The sequence below is a fragment of the Eurosta solidaginis genome, chromosome 1 (genome assembly GCF_040869045.1).
Source record: "Eurosta solidaginis isolate ZX-2024a chromosome 1, ASM4086904v1, whole genome shotgun sequence".
NCBI classification, from domain to species: domain Eukaryota; kingdom Metazoa; phylum Arthropoda; class Insecta; order Diptera; family Tephritidae; genus Eurosta; species Eurosta solidaginis.
The window spans coordinates 221222684-221242376 of record NC_090319.1 but is presented as its reverse complement, the minus strand read 5'-3'; the positions used below and the strand labels follow the sequence as shown (position 1 = coordinate 221242376).

Below are 19693 nucleotides of genomic sequence, written 5' to 3'. Positions count from 1 at the left end.
CATCTGCCTCGCAGATGCCGTTCGGAGTCGGCATAAAGCAAGTTGGTCCCGTCCCGCCAATTCGTAGGAAAAATTCAAAAAAGGAGCGCGACGTAAATTGGAAGAGAAGCTTGGCCTAAAATCTATTCGGAGGTTAGAGCGCCTTACATTTCTTTATTTATTTTATTTCTAACGGTTCTGACCCAACGGACTTTTTTGCCGGATGGTGCGCAGACAATAACTTATTTTTAAATTCAAACAAATGCTGTGCTGTGTCTTATTCCATAAAGACAACTGCCACATACTTTATCTACAAACTAAGTGCTAAATCTCATAATCGTTGTCAAGAGAGTAAAGACTTGGGTGTAATTTTTGACTCCAAACTCTCTTTTTCTAGTTACATTGATTTCGTTGTTTCAAAATTTGTTACAATGGTTTGGTTCAGTAGACGTAACACAAGTGACTTTAAGGACCCTATGACGTTGAAGGCACTTTATATATCCTTGATCAGAAGTGGTATTGAATATTGCTCAATAATATGGAATCCTTTCTATGAATCTAACTCCTATATAATTGAGAAAGTTCCAAAAATGTTTACAAAAGTGCTTTACGTATGCTTCACTAGCCAGACGTATGCTTCACTAGCCTCCCATCATATACCAGCAGGCGCAAATTGCTTGGTCTTCAGGCTTTGCATGACAGAAGAACTTTTATCTCACTCATGCTTGCCTATAATGTAATAAACTTTAGCACGAATTTCTCTGATTTATCTAATTTGTTCATTCCATATATTCCACTGCGTGATCTTCGGCATAATAGATTATTTATCGAAATAACTCATAAAATGAATTATACTATGAATGAACCTATAACTAGGACTATACATCTAGCAAATCGATTCAGTAGTGTTATTAATTTTAATAACAGCTTATATAAGTTTAAGCTTGAATTTTTTTCTATTTTTAACTAGTCTGTAAGAAAGCATGTAGTTATCGACATGTAAGAATTGAAGTAGATTATAGTCAAAGCATTTATCAAACACCAAAGGCATGTCTCAATTGGATAAATCCAATTTCAAGGGGATGTGTATCGCAACCCTTCAGGTTGCCAGCACAATATATAGCTTCTCCAGCCCAATTGTCAACTCACCTAACCGTGGCGATACCTGTTCCATTGACAGCCGAGGCTTTGGCGACCCCAAGTTCCTCATGAAACTAGGGGGTGGGGAGGGCGGGATGGTCTAGAAGGTTTAGTGTGGTCATATAAATCGTTCCCGAGATGGTCGAGCTAGTAGTACCTTAATAGTGCTTTGTTACCGGAACGTACCGGATCTATATCCAGCAAAGGGCCACCAACATCGGTAACACTCCACAAAGCCGTCGGGGAGTGTCTTTGTCGTTAATACAACAACAACAACTAAGCATGTACTTTTAGAATGAATGAATTAAATAAATAAATAAAATGCGCGCACAAAGAAATGACTAGTAATTCAGATTGATATTATTGACAGGTTGACTTAGCACATTTTTGTAACAGCTGACGCTTAGCACATTTACACATCATTGCCCACAGCACGTAAAAATGAAAAATTTAAATATTTTTTTTTGTGATCGATGTATTTTGAATTCAGTTTTAAAACTGCATTAAAATACAATTTTTCAAAAAAAAGTAACGACACATTTTCACATTAAGCTAACGATATTCTCCTAAATCAATAATTTTTGGTATCTGGCTCATACATATCGAGACCTTTTGGAAAAACGATCGGTGATGCTCTCCGGCTCCTCCCGCTATCCTCCCTCCATCAACTGTTTTTATTAGCACGCTTTTATTAGCTTTATCTGTATGTTTGTTTCTAACTCTTCATTCGCATCAACGCGCCTGCTGCCTTATTAACATGCTTTTATAATTAGCTTCACCTTATTTGTAATCCCATCAGGGTCATATCAAGACCCGTCCGGGATCATTTCTGCATGGCTTTCGGGATCCGTCCGGGATCCTGTCGGGGTCATTTCGGGACTATTTTGGGTTCATTTCGGAACTCTTCCGAGGTCATTATTGTACAGTTTCGGGATCCGTCCGGTATCCAATCGGGGTTATTTGGGACTTTTTGTGGACTATTCCGAGATCATTTCGGGATAATTTGGGGACCCTTCCGGCATCATTTCTGGATGGGTTTCGCGATCCGTTTGGCATCCCGTCGGGGTAATTTCGGGAATTTTTCTGGACTATTTCGGGATCATTTGCGTACCCTTCAGACATCAATTCTGGATGGCTTTCGGGAACCCGTCGGGGTCATATCGGGACCTTTTCTGGAATATTTCGGTATCATTTTGGGACCCTTCCGGGATCATTTCTGGGCAGTTTTCGGGATCCGTGTGGCATACCGTCGGGGTAATTTCGGGACTTTTTCGGGACTTTTTTGGTACCCTTCCGGCATCATTTCTGGATGATTTTCGAGATCCACCGGGATCCCGCAAGGGTCATTTCGGGACTTTTTCGCGATTATTTCTGGATAGTTTTCGGGATCCACCTGGGATCCTGTCGGGTTATTTCGGGACATTATCGTTATCCTATCGGGAGCATTTCTGCATCCCGTCAGGGTCACTTCGGGACTACTCCGGGATAATTTGAAAACCCGTGAGGGTTATTTCGGGGCTCTTTCGGGAGTATTCCGGGATAATTTGGGGATCCTTTCGGGATCATTTCTGGATGGTTTTCGGTATCCCATCGGGATCACGTCGGGGTAATTTCGGGACTTTTTCGGGATCACTTTGGGACTCTACCGGGATCATTTCTGTATAGTTTTCGGGATCCGTCCGGGATCACTTTGGGACTCTACCGGGATCATTTCTGTATAGTTTTCGGGATCCGTCCGGGATCCCGAATTTGGGACTTTTTCGCGATTAATTGGGGATCCTTCCGGGATCATTTGGGGACCCTTCCGGCATCATTTCTGAATGGGTTTCGGAATCCGTCAGGCATGACGTCGGGGTAGTTTCAGGAAATGTTCTGGACTATTTCAGGATCATTTGCGTACCCTTCAGAGATCAATTCTGGATGGATTTCGGATTCCGTCGGGGTCATTTTGCGACTTTTTCTAGACTATTTTGGGATCACTTGGGGCCCCTTAAGGGATCATTACTCGACGGTTTTCGGGATCCATCTGTTATTCCGTCAGGGTAATTTCGGGACTATTCCGGGATCATTTAAGGATGGTTTTAGGGATCCCGTCAGGGTCATTTCGGGACTTTTTCGAGATGATTTGGGGACCCTGCCGGCATCATTTCTGGATGGTTCTCGGGATCCGTCTGTGATCCCGTCGAGGCAAGTTCGGGACTCTACCGTGATCTTTTAGGAATCCTTCCGGTATCATTTCTGGACGGTTTTCGAGATCCCGTCGGGATAATTTCGGGTTGTTGTTGTTGTTGTAGCAGTGCTTGGGGCCTTTTTCGGGGCTATGTCGGGATCGTTTTGGGACCCTTCCGGGATCTTTTCTGGATAGTTTTCGGGATCCCGTCAAGGTTATTCGGGACTATTTCGGGATGATTTGGGGACCCTTCCGGCATCGTTTCTTGATGGTTTTCGGGATCCGTCTTTGATCCCGTCGGGATAATTTGGGGAATATTCCGGGATCATTTGGGGATCCTTTCGGGTTCATTTCTGGATGGTTTTCGCGATCCCATCGGGGTCATTTCGGGACTTTTTCGAGATAATTTCGGGACCCTGCCGGCATCATTTCTGGATGGTTTTCGGGATCCCATCGGGGTCATTTCGGGACTTTTTCGAGATAATTTCGGGACCCTGCCGGCATCATTTCTGGATGGTTTTCGGGATCCGTCTGTGATCCCGTCGAGGCAATTTCGGGACTCTTCCGTGATCATTTAGGAATCATTCCGGGATCATTTCTGGATGGTTTTCGGGATCCCGTCGGGTAATTTCGGGTTGTTGTTGTTGTTGTAGCAGTGCTTCGGGTCTTTTTCGGGGCTATGTCGGGATCTTTTTGGGACCCTTCCGGGATTTTTTCTGGATAGTTTTCGGGATCCCGTCAAGGTTATTCGGGACTATTTCGGGATGATTTGGGGACCCTCCCGGCATCGTTTCTTGATGGTTTTCGGGATCCGTCTTTGATCCTGTCGGTATAATTTTGGGATCCTTTCGGGGTCATTTCGGGATGTTTTTCGGGATCCCTTCAGGGTAATTTCGGGCCTTTTTCGAGATCATTTTGGGACCCTTCCGGTATCATTTCTGGATAGTTTTCGGGATCCCTCAGGGATCCCGTCAGGGTTACTCTGGGACCTTTTGGGGACTATTTCGCGGTCAGTTCGGGACCCTTCCGGGATCATTGCTGTATGATTATCGTGATTTGTTGGGGAATTCCATCAGGGTTATTTCGGGACTATTTCGGGATCACTTTGGGACCCTTTCGGGATCATTTCTGGATAGTTTTCGGTATCCGTCCGGCATCCCGTCAGCGTCATTTTGGAGATTTTTTCGGAACTATTTCTGGATCATTTGGCGACCCTTCCGGCAGCATCTGGATGGGTTTCGGGATCCGTCTGTGATCCCGTCGAGGTAATGTCGGGACTCTTCCAGGATCATTACTGGATCGTTTTCGGTTTTCGGGATCCGTCTGTGATTCCGTCGGGGTAATTTCGGGACTATTCCGGAAACATTTCTGGATGGTTTTCAGGATCCCGTCAGGGTCATTTCGGGACTATTTCGTGATGATTTGGGGAACCTTCCGGCATCATTTGTAGAAGGTTTTCGGGATCCGTCTGCAAATCCCGTCGAGGCAATTTCGCGGCTCTTCCGTGATCATTTGGGAATCTTTCCGTGATCATTTCTGGAGGTTTTCGGGATCCCGTCGGGGTAATTTCGGGGCTACTTCAGGATCATTTTGGGACCCTTGCGGGATCTTTTCTGCATAGTTTTCGGGATCCCGTCAAGGTCCTTTCGGGTCTTTTCGGGACTATTTCGGGATCATTTGGCGACCCTTCCGGCAGCATCTGGATGGTTTTCGGGATCCGTCTGTGATCCCGTCGAGGTAATGTCGGGACTCTTCCAGGATCATTACTGGATCGTTTTCGGGATCCCGGCGGGATCATTTCGGGACTTTTATCGGACTATTTCGGGATGATTTGAGAACCCTTCCGGCATCATTTCTGGATGGTTTTCGGGATTCGTCTGCGAACCCTTCGGGGTAATTTCGGGACTATTCTGGGATCATTCCGTGACCATTTCAGGACGGTTTTCGGGATCCCGTAGGGTTCATTTCTGGATCACTTCGGGCCCCTTAAGGGAGCATTACTCTACGGTTTTCGGGATCCGTCTGTGATTCCGTCGGGGTAATTTCGGGACTATTCCGGAATCATTTCTGGATGGTTTTCGGGATCCCGTCAGGGTCATTTCGGGACTATTTCGTGATGATTTGGGGAACCTTCCGGCATCATTTCTAAATGGTTTTCGGGATCCATCTGCAATCCCGTCGAGGCAATTTCGCGACTCTTCCGTGATCATTTGGGAATCCTTCCGTGATCATTTCTAGATGGTTTTCGGGATCCCGTCGGGGTAATTTCGGGGATACTTCAGGATTATTTTGGGACCCTTGCGGGATCTTTTCTGGATAGTTTTCGGGATCCCGTCAAGGTCCTTTCGGGTCTTTTCGGGACTATTTCGGGATCATTTGGGGACCCTTCTGGCACCATTTCTGGATGGTTTTCGGGATCCGTCCGAGATCCCGTCAGGGTCATTTCGAGACTCTTTCGGGATAATTTCTGTATAGTTTTCGGGACTCTTCCGGGATCCCGTCGAGTTATTTCGTTACTTTTTCGTGAGTATCACTGTATGGTTTTCGGGACCCCGTCGGGGTTATTTCGGGACTTTTTCGGGAGTACTCGGGGATCATTTCTGGATAGTTTCCGGGATCCCGTCAAGGTCATTTCAGGACTATTTAGGGATCATTTGGGACCCTTCCGGAATAATTTCTGGATGGTTTTCGGGATTCGTCCGGGATCCCGTCAGGGTCATTTCGGGAGCATTTGGGGTTCTTCAGCATCATTTCTGGGTGGTTTTTGGCATCAGCCCGGGATCCCGTCGAGGCCATTTCGGACCTTTTTCGGGACTATTTCGGGATCTTTTCGACATCCTTCCGTTATCATTACTGTATGATTTTAGGGACCCCGTCAGGGCAATTTCGGGACTTTTTCGGGATCATAACTGTATGGTTTTCCGGACCCCGTCAGGGTAATTTCGGGACTTTTTAGGGATCATTTGGGAACCCTTCCGGCATCATTTGCGGATGGTTCTCGGGAGCCGTAATTCCGTTAGTCATTTCGGGAATTTTTTGAAACTATTTCGGGATCATTTGATGGCCCTTCCGGCATCGTTTCTCGATCGTTTTCGAGATCAGCCCGAGATCCTGTTAGGGCATTTCAGGACTTTTTCTGGAATATTTCAACATCATTTTGGGACCTTATGAGATCATTTCAGAATCCGTCCGGGATCCCATCAGGGTAATTTCGGAATATTTTTGGGACTATTCCGTGATCATTTGGAGAACCTGCCTATATCATTTCTGGACGGCTTTCGGGATCCTTGCGGGATCCCGTCAGAGTAATTTCGGGAATTTTTTGAGACTATTCTGGGATCATTTGAGGACCCTTCCGGCATCATTTCTGGATGGTTTTCGAGATCAGCCAGGGAGCCCGTAAGAGCAAATCGATTCAGTAGTGTTATTAAATTTAATAACAGCTTACATAAGTTTAAGCTTGAATTTTTTTCTATTTTTAACTAGTCTGTAAGAAAGCATGTAGTTATCGACATGTAAGAAGTGAAGTAGATTATAGTCAGCGCAAAGCATTTATGATACACCAAAGGCATGTCTCAATTGGGTAAATCCAATTTCAAGGGGTTGTGCTCGCAAACTTCTCAAAGGGTTCGCAGCTCAATATATAGTTTTTCAAATCCAATTGCCAACCTCACCTACCCGTGACGAATTCTGTTTCATTGACAGACGAGGCTCATGAAACTAGGGGGTGGGGAGGGCGGAATGGCCTAGAAGGTTTAATGTGGTCATATAAGTCGTTCCCGAGATCGTCGAGGTAGTAGTACCTTAATAGTGCTTTGTTACCGGAACGTACCGGATCTATATCCGGCAAAGGGCCATCAACATCGGTAACACTCCCCAAAGCCTTCGGGGAGTGTCTTTATCGTTAATACAACAACACCAAAGCATGTACTTTTATACTGAATGAATTAAATAAATAAATAAAATGCGCGCACAAAGAAATGACTAGTAATTCAGATTGATATTATTGACAGGTTGACTTGGCACATTTTTTTTAACAGCTGACGACTTAGCACATTTACACATCATTGCCCACAGCACGTAAAAATTAAAAATTTTAATATTTTTTTTGTGGTCGATGTATTTTGAATTCAGTTTTAAAACTGCATTAAAATACAATTTTTCAAAAAAAGTGACTTAGCACATTTTCACATTAAGCTAACGATATGCTGCCTAATTACACCACTGAGGACCTCGTAGCGGTGGCTGTAGAGCAAAAGAATAAGCAGGCATTTATCCTGGCGTCCTGCTACATGGCCCATGCTGCGGAGGTTCCACCGATGGAGTGCAAAAGGCTAGTACAGGAGGAAGGGCGCAAAGGGCGGTTGGTCATAGGCGCAGATACAAATGCACACCACAATGCGTGGGGAGGAGCAGATACGAACGAGAGAGGCGAATCTCTATTTTGTTACATCCGGCAAACCAATTTGCAGATAGCCAACAGGGAAATGTCCCTACATACATTGGACCAACATCCAGCAATGTTCTGGATATTACATTGAGCTCCGAGCGTGATATGTCAAGGTATGATTGGATGGTTCTTGATAGACCATCCTTCTCCGACCATGCGTATATCAGCTTCAGCCGACCCTAAAGAGGGTAGAGAAGGGAGGAACCTTTAGAAACCCTAGGTCAACGAACTGGACTAAATTCTATAAACATGTAGAAACAAAAGTGGGACAACCCAAAGAGGTTGCCAATGTGGATAACTGGAGGAGTAGAATGAATTCCTAACAAGGACGCTTGACTGCGTATAACAAAGCTTGCCCTCTAAGATTCAGAGGGAAAGCAAAGCCGCCATGGTGGAGCAATGAACTGAGTCTTCTAAGAAGACAGGTAAAAGAAATGTTTAAGCTCGCACAGACCGCGGAAAGCGAAGCGTGTCGGGACGAGTACAGGGATCTACTGACGATCTACAAGCGTGAAATTACCAGGGCGAAGAGAAACTCATGGAAAAGTTTCTGTTCGGGCATAGTGCTCCAGCGAAACAGCACGGTTGAAAAAAGTCCTAGCAAAGGGAAACATAGTCCAGGGACTAATAAAGAAAGAGAACGGGGAATGGTCACGTAATAGTGAGGAATCCCTTGAGGTGCTTCTCGAAACACATTTCCCATCGGGAGACGGTTTAGAAGAGCCAGCAGACATCACTCACACTTCGATCACGGAGCTAGTAATGCCGGGCTTGGTGACCGATACCAAGATAGAATGGGCAGTGAAAACGTTTTCTAAGTTTAAATCGCCGGGCCCAGACGGTATATCCCGGCCATGCTACAAGTTTCAAGTATGGCGGTGGTGGAATGGCTTAAAATAATATTAGATGGGTGCATAAGGCTGAATTATGTACCGCACTCTTGGAGAACTGCTCGTGTAGCTTTCCTACCAAAGGCGGGGAAGATCGGTCACGTGTATCCCAAAGACTATAGACCCATTAGCTTAACATCATTTCTGCTCAAAACCTTCCAAAGTCCAATGTGGATGAAAAGCTGCTCTCCACAACACAGAATGCGTACACCAAAGGCAAGTCGGTAGACACCGCATTGCATAGGGTGGTAATAAGCATAGAGAAATCCTTGGAATATAAGGAGTATGCTCTAGGAGTCTTCTTGGACATTGCCGGGGCTTTCAATAATGTTGCAAAATGGGCGATTATGGATGGTCTTAATTACATTAAAGTACATCCTGCCTTAATCAGATGGATCGGCTGCATGTTAAATTGCAGAAAGATTACATCACAATGGGGATTGTACGAGGCCACGAAGTCAGTGGACAGGGGCACGCCGCAGGGAGGGGTGCTATCACCTCTGCTGTGGACGCTGGTCATCAACCATCTGCTCAGGCGATTCAATGAGGGACCCGTAAAACTTACGGCTTACGCAGATGACGTTGCAATTGTCATAAGTGGAAAGTGCCTTCCAACGATTAGTTCTTTGATGGATCGGGCGCTTCGGGATATTCATACCTGGGCAACTAATGGCGGGTTGAAAGTCAATGCGGAGAAGACGGATATGGTGTTGTTTACAGAGGTACAAGGTCCAAAAATTGGACCAGGCCTAAGTTAAGAGGGGTGACGTTACAGGAGAAACATTGCACAAAATATCTAGGAATCATCCTAGACAGTAAGCTGTCATGGACGCTCAACGTGGAGAGGGTCAAGAAGGCCTCAACGGCACTCTATGCATGTAAAAGAATGCTGAGGTGTACGTGGGGCTTATCGCCCTCTCTTTCTCATTGGGTTTTTACAGCGCTTGCAATCCCTATTCTATACTATGAAGTTCTTGTTTGGTGGAAAGCCACACAAAAAACAATATACCTCAAAATATTAGAGGGGGTATGCAGACTATCGATGCTTAGCATTACGGAAGCCCTGAAAACAACCGCGACGGCTGCTCTGTATGCCATTCTGCACATTCCACCTGTAGACCTGGTAGCAAAGAACAAAGCATTAACACCCGCAACCAGGCTCGGTGCCTCGGGGCGTCTTGAGCGCCGACCATATGGCCATAGTAGTATAGCGTCATCAATCACAAGACGAACAGACGACCTGATTCCCTATCTGCTTTTCGAGGGAGATCTTAAGGCCACAATATAGGTGGACGGTTGGCGCAAGGGTGCGCAAATGGCGGACGAAGCGATACATGTGTACACAGATGGTTCCAAAGTAGTGGAAGGAGTAGGGTCTGAGGTATACTGTGCTGATCCGGAAATAAGCAGATCCTACAGGCTGCCGGATTACTGTAGCGTTTTCCAAGCGGAAATATTAGCCGTAACCAAAGCAGTAGAAACCCTGGAAGATAATAGCTTAACCTGCAACCGTGTTAACTTTTATTGGAATACTCTATTCTGCGCCACAGGTACAATAGGCTACAGAGAAGATGTTATGCGGATTATTTAAAAAATATTAAGCATAAAATTTCCTCTAATCCAAAGTCGTTTTATTTGTTCGTCAACTCGAAAAGAAAAATCAAGAGGTTTCCAACCGTAATGAAGTTTAACGATCTAAGTTCTAATGATGACAATGAAATTGCCAATATGTTTGCCACCTTCTTTAAATCGAATTACTCCACTGCCTATGACTCCCCGCCATTGAGCTATCCATTCAAACTGTCCTCGCTTAATTCAGAATTTGTTCCGTATATTCATACGGAAGACGTACTAAGACATCTGGAAGGCCTAAAAATTTCCTGTTCTAGCGGACCTGATGAAATTCCATCTCTTGTGCTAAAAACGTGTGCTGAATTCCTATATAACCTCTTACATGTTATTGTAACTTAAATGTTGTATGGCAACTCACTGCACACTGAAGTTGTAAATTGCCGTCTTCCAGTGAGTTTTACAGCTCCGGCTCACGCTCAATTCTCACGGGAATGCTCTGGATCATTGCGTGCTCCGGCTACCACACCGTATGCCCTGGGTTCACACCCCGGGCAAAGCAACATCAAAATTTTAGAAATAAGGTTTTTCAATTAGAAGAAAATTTTTCTAAGCGGGGTCGCCCCTCGGCAGTGTTTGGCAAGCGCTACGGGTGTATTTCGGCCATGAAAAGCTCTCAGTGAAAACTCATCTGCCTTGCAGATGCCGTTCGGAGTCGGCATAAAACATGTATGTCCCGTCCGGCCGATTTGTAGGGAAAATCAGTAGGAGCACGACGCAAATTGGAAGAGAAGATCGGCCTTAGATCTCTTCGGAAGTTATCGCGCCTTACATTGATTGATAGGTTTATTAAAAGCAGCGTTGCCAAACTAAAAAGAAGTAATTAACAAATTATCTATCTCGTTCACAAATTGAACCAGACTTCTATCTGGATTTATCTGGCTCAAATCGTTGTTGTTGCATTTACATGCAAAATTATTTATCTGGCTCAGGATTTTGCCACCAGATGGTGGCATGCCGTCTTCCAGTGAGTTTTACAGCTCTGGCTTACGCTCAATTCTCACGGGAATGCTCTGGATCATCGAGAGACTTGAGAAGCAGATGTGACATTTTCGCACACGTGAAATGTGATAGGCAGATGTCGCCGCTGTTTTTCATTTAACTCATACGGCGAAAGGCTAAGCAGCGACATCTATTTTTGAAGTAGGTTTTAAAGGCAGCGTTACCAAACTAAAAAGAAGTAATTAACAAATTATCTGGCTCACAAATTGAACCAGACTTCTATCTGGATTTATCTGGCTCAAATCGTTGTTGTTGCATTTACATGCAAAATTATTTATCTTGCTCAGGATTTAAACCTTCAGGCCATCCCCTCCCTCCCCAACTCCAAGTTCCATGAGGAGCTTAGCGTCGCCAGAGGCTCGTCTGTTAGTGAAACAGGATTCGCCGCGGGTAGGTGAGGTTGACAATTGGGTTTGGGTAAGCTATATATTGCGCTGGCAACCTGCAGGGTTGCGCTACACAGCCCCTTGAATCTGGTATGTTAGTCGCCTCTTACGACAGGCATGCCTACCGCGGGTATATTCTGACCCCCTAACCCGCTGGGGTAACATATGAGAGTCATATCGCCCGATATCTCTCCTATCGCCAGTAGCCAAGACGCTTGAAGCCATTTTACTACCCTACTTCAAAGCAAATTTGCAGCTAGCCTGCCATCATCATGGCTTCAGAAAACTCCATAGCACCACCACCGCGCTAAATGCCATCAGCACCCAGAAAAATTGCGGTTTGAATCAAAACCCCCACCAAAGAACAGTACTCGTAGCGCTAGACCTATCAAAAGCTTTTGATACCGCCAACCATGGCACGTTACTGCAAGACCTGGAAGGGTCTACGCTTTCCCCATGTCTTAAAAGGTGGACCGCAAATAATCTGGGTGGTCGACATGCATCGGTGCAATTTAGAAATGAAACATCAAAACCAAGAAGAATTAAACAGGGGGTGCCACAGGGTGGTGTCCTATCCCCACTATCGCCACCAGAAGGAGTTACTATCGTTTCCTACGCCATTGATTGCACAATAATGGCCACAGGCCCAGGCCCAGGGATCTATGAGCTTTGCAACAGAATAAACGGCTACCTCCCTGATCTCTCCAGTTTGTTCGCCTTGCGAAACCTGGCATTATCACCGACTAAATCCTCCGCGACCTTATTTACAACGACGTCCCAAATGTCGACCGTTTTGAACATCCACGTCGATGGCACTACGCTGCCGACTGTCCAACATCCCAAAATCTTGGGTGTGACGTTTGATCTGGATCTACATTTTGGTGAGCACGCAGCCGCAATTGTTCCGAAAATCCAGAGCCGTAATAAAATCCTCAAATCCCTTGCTGGCAGTACTTGGGGAAAAGACAAAGAAACGCTCATTCCCACATACAAAGAAATTGGCCAGCCGTTTGCGTGCTACGCGTCCCCTATATGGTCGCCAAGCCTAAAAACTACCCACTGGAAGAAGCTACAGGCCTGCCAAAATACTGCGCTCAGAACCGCCACGGGCTGTCTTCTTATGTCCCCAGAACACCATCTACATAATGAGGCGAGAATACTCCCCACCAAGTTGAGAAATGAGACGCTAACCAAAAAGTTTTTGTTGAATACCCAGAAACCTGGGCATCCCAACAGACATCTGATTGATGAGCCAACACCGCCTAGGGACTTAAGGAGTCATCTCCGTAAGCATTTTGAGGAAATACCGCACCTGAGAACTCAGCCGTATGAAACAAAAAAACACAAGCAGGTCCTTGGTGAACTTCACAAAAAGGCGTATTCCCCAGGGAAACGCTAGTCACCCTGGCTCAACTTCGCTCTGGATACTGTAACAGGTTAAACTCTTACATATCCAGAATCAAGCCCGACAACAAAATGTATGCCCCACTTGCAATGTGTCCCCACATGACAGCAACCATCTCTTTAATTGTAATGTGGAACCAACGCCTCTAACACCCCTTTCATTATGGTCCGCCCTTGTCGAAACAGCAAGTTTCCTTGGACTCCCATTAGAGGATATTGATGACAATTTGTAATCGGTCGCAGCTATTAGGTGGGGCGAAACATTGCTACAACAACAACAACAACAACATGAGGCGGAGCTGTTTAGGACTGACATCTACGCCGTTTCGCCTCATAGGAGGGCGGCGAGATGTCGGTGACCAAGAACTGTCAACCCCCTAATCCAGGGTGTTATGCGGACCGTACTTATTGGGCGATTTGCAGCCAGGGGATAAATTCGGCTGTATTCGAACGGAGCCTTCCCGATACCGGGCCACCTCGGGAAGTATTTATGGCCTTACCACAGTAATGGCGCTGCTGTGGCTGACGGTTCTTTCTCCGTATATAATACTGAACCGCTGAGCCCGCCTTGTCGGGCAGGGGGTCGTACGACCAAGATGAACGACTCATTACCTGATTGTAATAGGGACGATGTAAAGAGGAGGACTGAGTCGCAATCAAAGGACGACAAATACAAATTAAGCGATGCGTCGGACTCGGTGAGCGAGAGTAGTGCTGATTCAATGAACTCTGTGTTGGAAAAGCATACAAATGAAAACGGAGTAGAAGAGTGGAGAAGGGTACGGAGTAGAGGAAGTAAAAGAGCTCTCTTGAAGTACCGTGCAGCACTAAGAAGCGCTTGGGAGCAGTGGTCGACCCAACAGAATTGGAGATCGAGCGCTTGGAATGGGCCCATGAAGCGGTAGATGTAGGTCGAAGGCAGTTCAAAAGGTTTGCTGCGAGAAACCCTCGGTTCTGCAACCGGTACGAGGAAGAAGCGTCGAATGGCAGAATGAGGAGACAACGTTCGGCGGAAGGCGACAAGCCTGCTTTTAAGAGGCAGAAAGGACCCAGTCCTAGAGCCGCGAGGCAGGGAAGTCGCATAGACAAGGCAAGTAGGTCCAAAGCTGTAAGACAGATGGGCCCCAATAGCGAGGTGGCAACTACCTCGAAAGCCGCGAGTCAGAGGGAAGTTCCAACTACGGAAGTAGGAGATAAGCCAAAGGGAGATAACGCTAAGAGTTCGGCTTTCTCGTAGGTGCCAAAGGGAGATAACACTAAGACTCCGGCTTTTCCCGAGAAGATGAGTGATGTGGCAGAGCAGTCACTGAATGTGGCATTGGTTGATCGTAGCAGTCCTTTCGGACAAATGACTACTGAAAGGTGGAGATCTGTGGAAAGGGAGCTTATTAGCTTAATGCTTACGATGATGCGGGAACAACCAAGTAAGCCCCTTCCAACCTTTGATTCGAGGGCATGGTATAAAGTGTGAAGATGATAGCGTGCGACAACATCGCGAGCTTGCGGTGGCTGGAGGAAGTGGTTCCAAACCTCCAAAGACAAGGCACGAACGCGCAGTTTGAGATAGTGGATAAAGCGCAAATTCCCACGGTACCACAAGTTAAGGTATAGATACCATGCGTGATGAAGTCGGAGGATACACTGCGACTTCTGCAGAATCAGAATCCGAACATACCGACACAGGATTGGAAGGTACTTACTGTATCTCGGCCTACCGAGGAAGGTCAGTTCTACAACTTCCAAGCAGGCGGAGGATATTTTGTACACGCAGCTGGGCAAAATGTCCTTTGGCACTGGAAAAATTTACATGCGACTCAGGAAAAGAAGTCCCGAGGATAAAAATCCTAACACGCTAGAGGTGGGCGAAATTGAAAAAGACCTCAAAAGCCTAAGGGAAAAAAGACAGGTGGAGCTCCCCGACGTCACCACGAAGGTGTTAGAAGAGGACCAACCGCCAAATGGTGCTGTGACTCGCACAGAGGAACACCCGGCACAACAGTCACGTGAGGCTGAAGGGGGCCTCGAATACTCTAAACCAAAAGGGCAAGGGGAGGATGACGACGTCAAGACGAAGGTGTTGGAGGGGGAAAAACAGCCCAATCGTGCTGCCAGTCCTACATATAAACCTCCAACACAGTAAAGTGGCGTCGAGCGAACTACTCCTAACCCTTGAGGAGGGTTCGTTTGACGTGGCGCTGATCCAGGAGCCGTGGCTCCCATCGGGAGAAAAGGTTTCTGGACTTAGCGCGCGCGGGTTTGGCGTTTACTACGCGCAAACGGAAGGACGGGTGCGAGCTGTAGTAATGGTAAGGAAACAGCTGCATTCATATATCGTTAGCTTAATCTGAAAATGTGCTAAGTCACTTTTTACGAATTTTACAGGAGACGAAAAAAACTGAATAATTTTTGAAATACCCTTTTTTTCAAAACTGTGAATGAGGATACCTTATTTGCAATACTTTTGAGTGTAGAAGCTTTGAAAAAAATAAATAAAAATCACGTATGCTAACCCAGCAGCTATTTTATGACAATTTCCTCACCCAAAACAAATTTTTTCTCCTGACTTAGCACTTTTTACTCAATATGTTTCCCCATCACTCCTCCCCTTTAATGATTGAAATATAACACTAAAACTATATATTTCACAAAAAATACTATTTATTTGTCAAACTATTTCTAACTATTGGCGGTCACCGTGGTGTGATGGTAGAGTGCTCCGCCTACCACACCGAATGCCCTGGGTTCACACCTCGGGCTAAGCAACATCAAAATTTTAGAAATAAGGTTTTTCAATTAGAAGAAAATTTTTCTGAACAGGGTCGCCCCTCGGCAGTGTTTGGCAAGCACTCCGAGTGTATTTCTGCCATGAAAAGCTCTCAGTGAAAACTCATCTGCCTCGCAGATGCCGTTCGGAGTCGGCATAAAGCAAGTTGGTCCCGTCCCGCCAATTCGTAGGAAAAATTCAAAAAAGGAGCGCGACGTAAATTGGAAGAGAAGCTTGGCCTAAAATCTATTCGGAGGTTAGAGCGCCTTACATTTATTTATTTATTTTATTTCTAACGGTTCTGACCCAACGGACTTTTTTGCCGGATGGTGCGCAGACAATAACTTATTTTTATATTCAAACAAATGCTGTGCTGTGTCTTATTCCATAAAGACAACTGCCACATACTTTATCTACAAACTAAATGCTAACTCTCATAATAGTTGTCAAGAGAGTAAAGACTTGGGTGTAATTTTTGACTCCAAACTCTCTTTTTCTAGTTACATTGATTTCGTTCTTTCAAAATTTGATACAATGGCTGGGTTCAGTAGACGTAACACCAGTGACTTTAAGGACCCTATGACGTTGAAGGCACTTTATATTGAATCTAACTCCTATAAAATTGAGAAAGTTCCAAAAATGTTTACAAAATTGCTTTACGTATGCTTCACTAGCCAGACGTATGCTTCACTAGCCTCCCATCATATACTAGCAGGCGCAAATTGCTTGGTCTTCAGGCTTTGCATGACAGAAGAACTTTTATCTCACTCATGCTTGCCTATAATGTAATAAACTTTAGCACGAATTGCTCGGATTTATCTAATTTGTTCATTCCATATATTCCACTGCGTGATCTTCGGCATAATAGATTATTTATCGAAATAACTCATAAAATGAATTATGCTATGAATGAACCTATAACTAGGACTATACATCTAGCAAATCGATTCAGTAGTTTTATTAATTTTAAAAACAGCTTATATAAGTTTAAGCTTGAATTTTTTTCTATTTTTAACTAGTCTGTAAGAAAGCATGTAGTTATCGACATGTAAGAATTGAAGTAGATTATAGTCAGCGCAAAGCATTTTCAAACACCAAAGGCATGTCTCAATCGGATAAATCCAATTTCAAGGGGCTGTGTATCGCAACCCTTCAGGATGCCAGCACAATATATAGCTCCTCCAACCCCATTGTCAACTCACCTAACCGTGGCGATACCTGTTTCATTGACAGCCGAGGCTTTGGCGACCCCAAGTTCCTCATGAAACTAGGGGGTGGGGAGGGCGGGATGGCCTAGAAGGTTTAGTGTGGTCATATTATTCGTTCCCGAGATGGTCGAGCTAGTAGTACCTTAATGGTGCTTTGCTACCGGAACGTACCGCCACGACTGTCTTCTTATGTCCCCAGAATACCATCTACATAATGAGGAGAGAATACTCCCCATCAGGGAGAGAAATGAGATGTTAACCAAACAATTCCTGTTGAATACCCAGAAACCTGGGCATCCAAACAGGCATCTGATTGATGAGCCAACACCGCCTAGGGGTTAAGGAGTCATCTCCGTAAGCATTTTGAGGCAATACGGCACCTGAGAACCCAGCCGTATGAAGCAAAAAAACAAAAGCAGGTCCTTGGTGAACTCCACAAACAGACGTCGGACCTTTATGCCAGGAATTGCCCGGTGAATCAAGTACTCAAAGAAAAGTAACCAAAACTTGTGGAAGAGGAACGCATACTCCCCAGTGAAACGCGTGTCACTCTTGCTCAACTTCGTTCTGGATACTGTATCAAGTTAAACTCTTACCTATCCAGAATCAACCCCGACATACAAAATGTATGCCCCGCTTGCAATGTGTCACGCACATGACACCAACCATCTCTTAAATTGTAATGTGGAACCAACGCCTCTAACACCCCTTTCATTATGGTCCTCCCCTGTTGAAAAAGCAAGTTTCCTTGGACTCCCGTTAGAGGATATTGATGACAATTTGTGATCGGTCGCGGCTGTTAGGTAAGGCGAAGCACTGCTACAACAACCGTGGCGGTAGCCACGGTTATACCACACACTCGGAATTGGCATGGCGTAGCCTAGGGTTATTTATTATAAGCGCGGCCGAAGGCCGCCTACGCGTAAGGTGTTTCAACTTTTTAAAATGAGTAGTAAAAATATATATTTTCCTTTTTCTTTATTGACTGAAAGGTGGTAAGGTAAAATTTATTTGTTTTTTTTTTTATGTGGCAACACAGCTTTGTAATGTCATCAATAAAATATATACCTCCGAAACCGGGGGTGGGATCCATAGTATTTTTGCGCAGAACACCTTTCTGCGTTGGCGGCCTTCGGACACGCTTATAAAAAATAACCCTGGGCTACGCCATGCCAAGTCCGGGTGTGTGGTAAAACCGTGGCTACTGCCTATTTGTGATCGACAGAACTCCCTCTTTCATTTGATACCAAGTTTTACTCCGAACTCAGGGGTGCTATTCTACCATTTTCACGATATAAGCAAAAATGGATTTTTTTCCGCATTCAGATTACTAATACGAGTCATACCCAGTTGACCCCTCAATGTAAAGATTCGATTTTGTCACAGATTACATACCTTTTGGGTACTTAAGTCAAAACCCAAATAAGTTGTTTTGTCTTCATTAAATAAGTAAGTCATTCCAAAAACTTGCTAATATTTCTTTGGAATTGAAATACCGTTCTATTGCTGCTTCTAACGACAGTCTGTAGTAGAGGTGAAAAACTATCGATAGTACGGATTATCGATATACGCCGATAGTATCGAAGGACACTATCGATGCTATCGTGCAATTTTCGTAGCGGCCATGGCTCACAAATCGGGACCCGAATTACGTATTCCGTGAACTGAACACTCGTCTCTAAAAAGTACTTATTTGGTATTACAAGATACGTGAACGAATAGCTGCTATCGAAATTCGGTATTATGTGTTCAGTGAACGTACACAACAAATCGTAAACGTCAAAAAATTTCATACGATAGCAAAAAGACGTTCGAGTGCATTTAAAATTGGTTGTAGTTTGAAAATTAAACGAATTAATTTATAGTTCTTACGTTTTAAATTTGTTTTTAAAAAACTAAAGTGATCTTTGCACAACTAAAAAGGAAAATTTTATCAAACTGTGATCAATCTACAATTATAAAAAGGAAAATTTTGAGATTAATAATGTAAGTAAATAAATATAAAATAAGTAAAAGTATTTATAATTATATATTTTAGATCCATGATCGCGAATCTGAAAACGGAAGCTGACAAATTTGCCTTTGAGATTAGCACAAGTTGTTTTATTATTTTAATAGTGAATGTGTCATGCTGCCGTATAGAATTGGACTAAAATTCCATTCGTGCACCATTAACGATTTCGGAAAATATTACTTTATTGAATTCATTAGGTTTAAGTAAATTATAATTGGTCCGAACAAAAACTAGAAGCATCAGTAAAATGAAAACTTTAGTTTTGGCAACTAGGAGGAACTCTCTTCACTCATCACTAGAATTACCTGTGTTAATTTCTTTGTAAGCACTTCTTTTCCCCTTTTTTCCTTTTAAAAGTTGCTTAGGAATTTGTTCCACATTGTAAGTAAATAATTTTTCTTATTTACAATTAGAATATCACATTTAACTGTCAAAATATCTATTACAAATCACCATTCAATCTATTATTGCATGTCATAAATTACCAGGCATGCTTAACCAACGAAACGATATCATTTCGTTACGATAATCAACGTTAATAAACGAAACGAAGTCATTTCGTTTCGTTTATTAACGTTAAGATCGTCAAATTAACGAAATGATTTCGTTTCGTTTTCTGCCATATCAAAACGAAATCAAATCGTTTATGTTGATTAT

General features: G+C 44.3%; 1 protein-coding gene across 5 annotated transcripts in view; it reads right to left on the bottom strand.

Annotated features, from left to right (window-relative positions):
• LOC137237028 (xylulose kinase) overlaps positions 1-18556 on the bottom strand; it is a 1135242-nt gene extending 1116686 nt beyond the window's left edge. For 2 of the 5 annotated variants that reach the window (XR_010948766.1, XM_067760167.1), the window contains exon 1: positions 18418-18556. Coding sequence is in view for 1 of the 5 variants with exons in the window: in XM_067760167.1 (XP_067616268.1) it covers positions 18418-18480 (63 nt within the window). In the remaining 4 variants the exon portion in view is untranslated. The remainder of the gene's footprint in view (positions 1-18417) is intronic. The other 3 variants (XM_067760168.1, XM_067760170.1, XM_067760169.1) reach the window with 3 other exon arrangements.
• Between the last annotated feature and the right edge of the window lie 1137 nt (positions 18557-19693).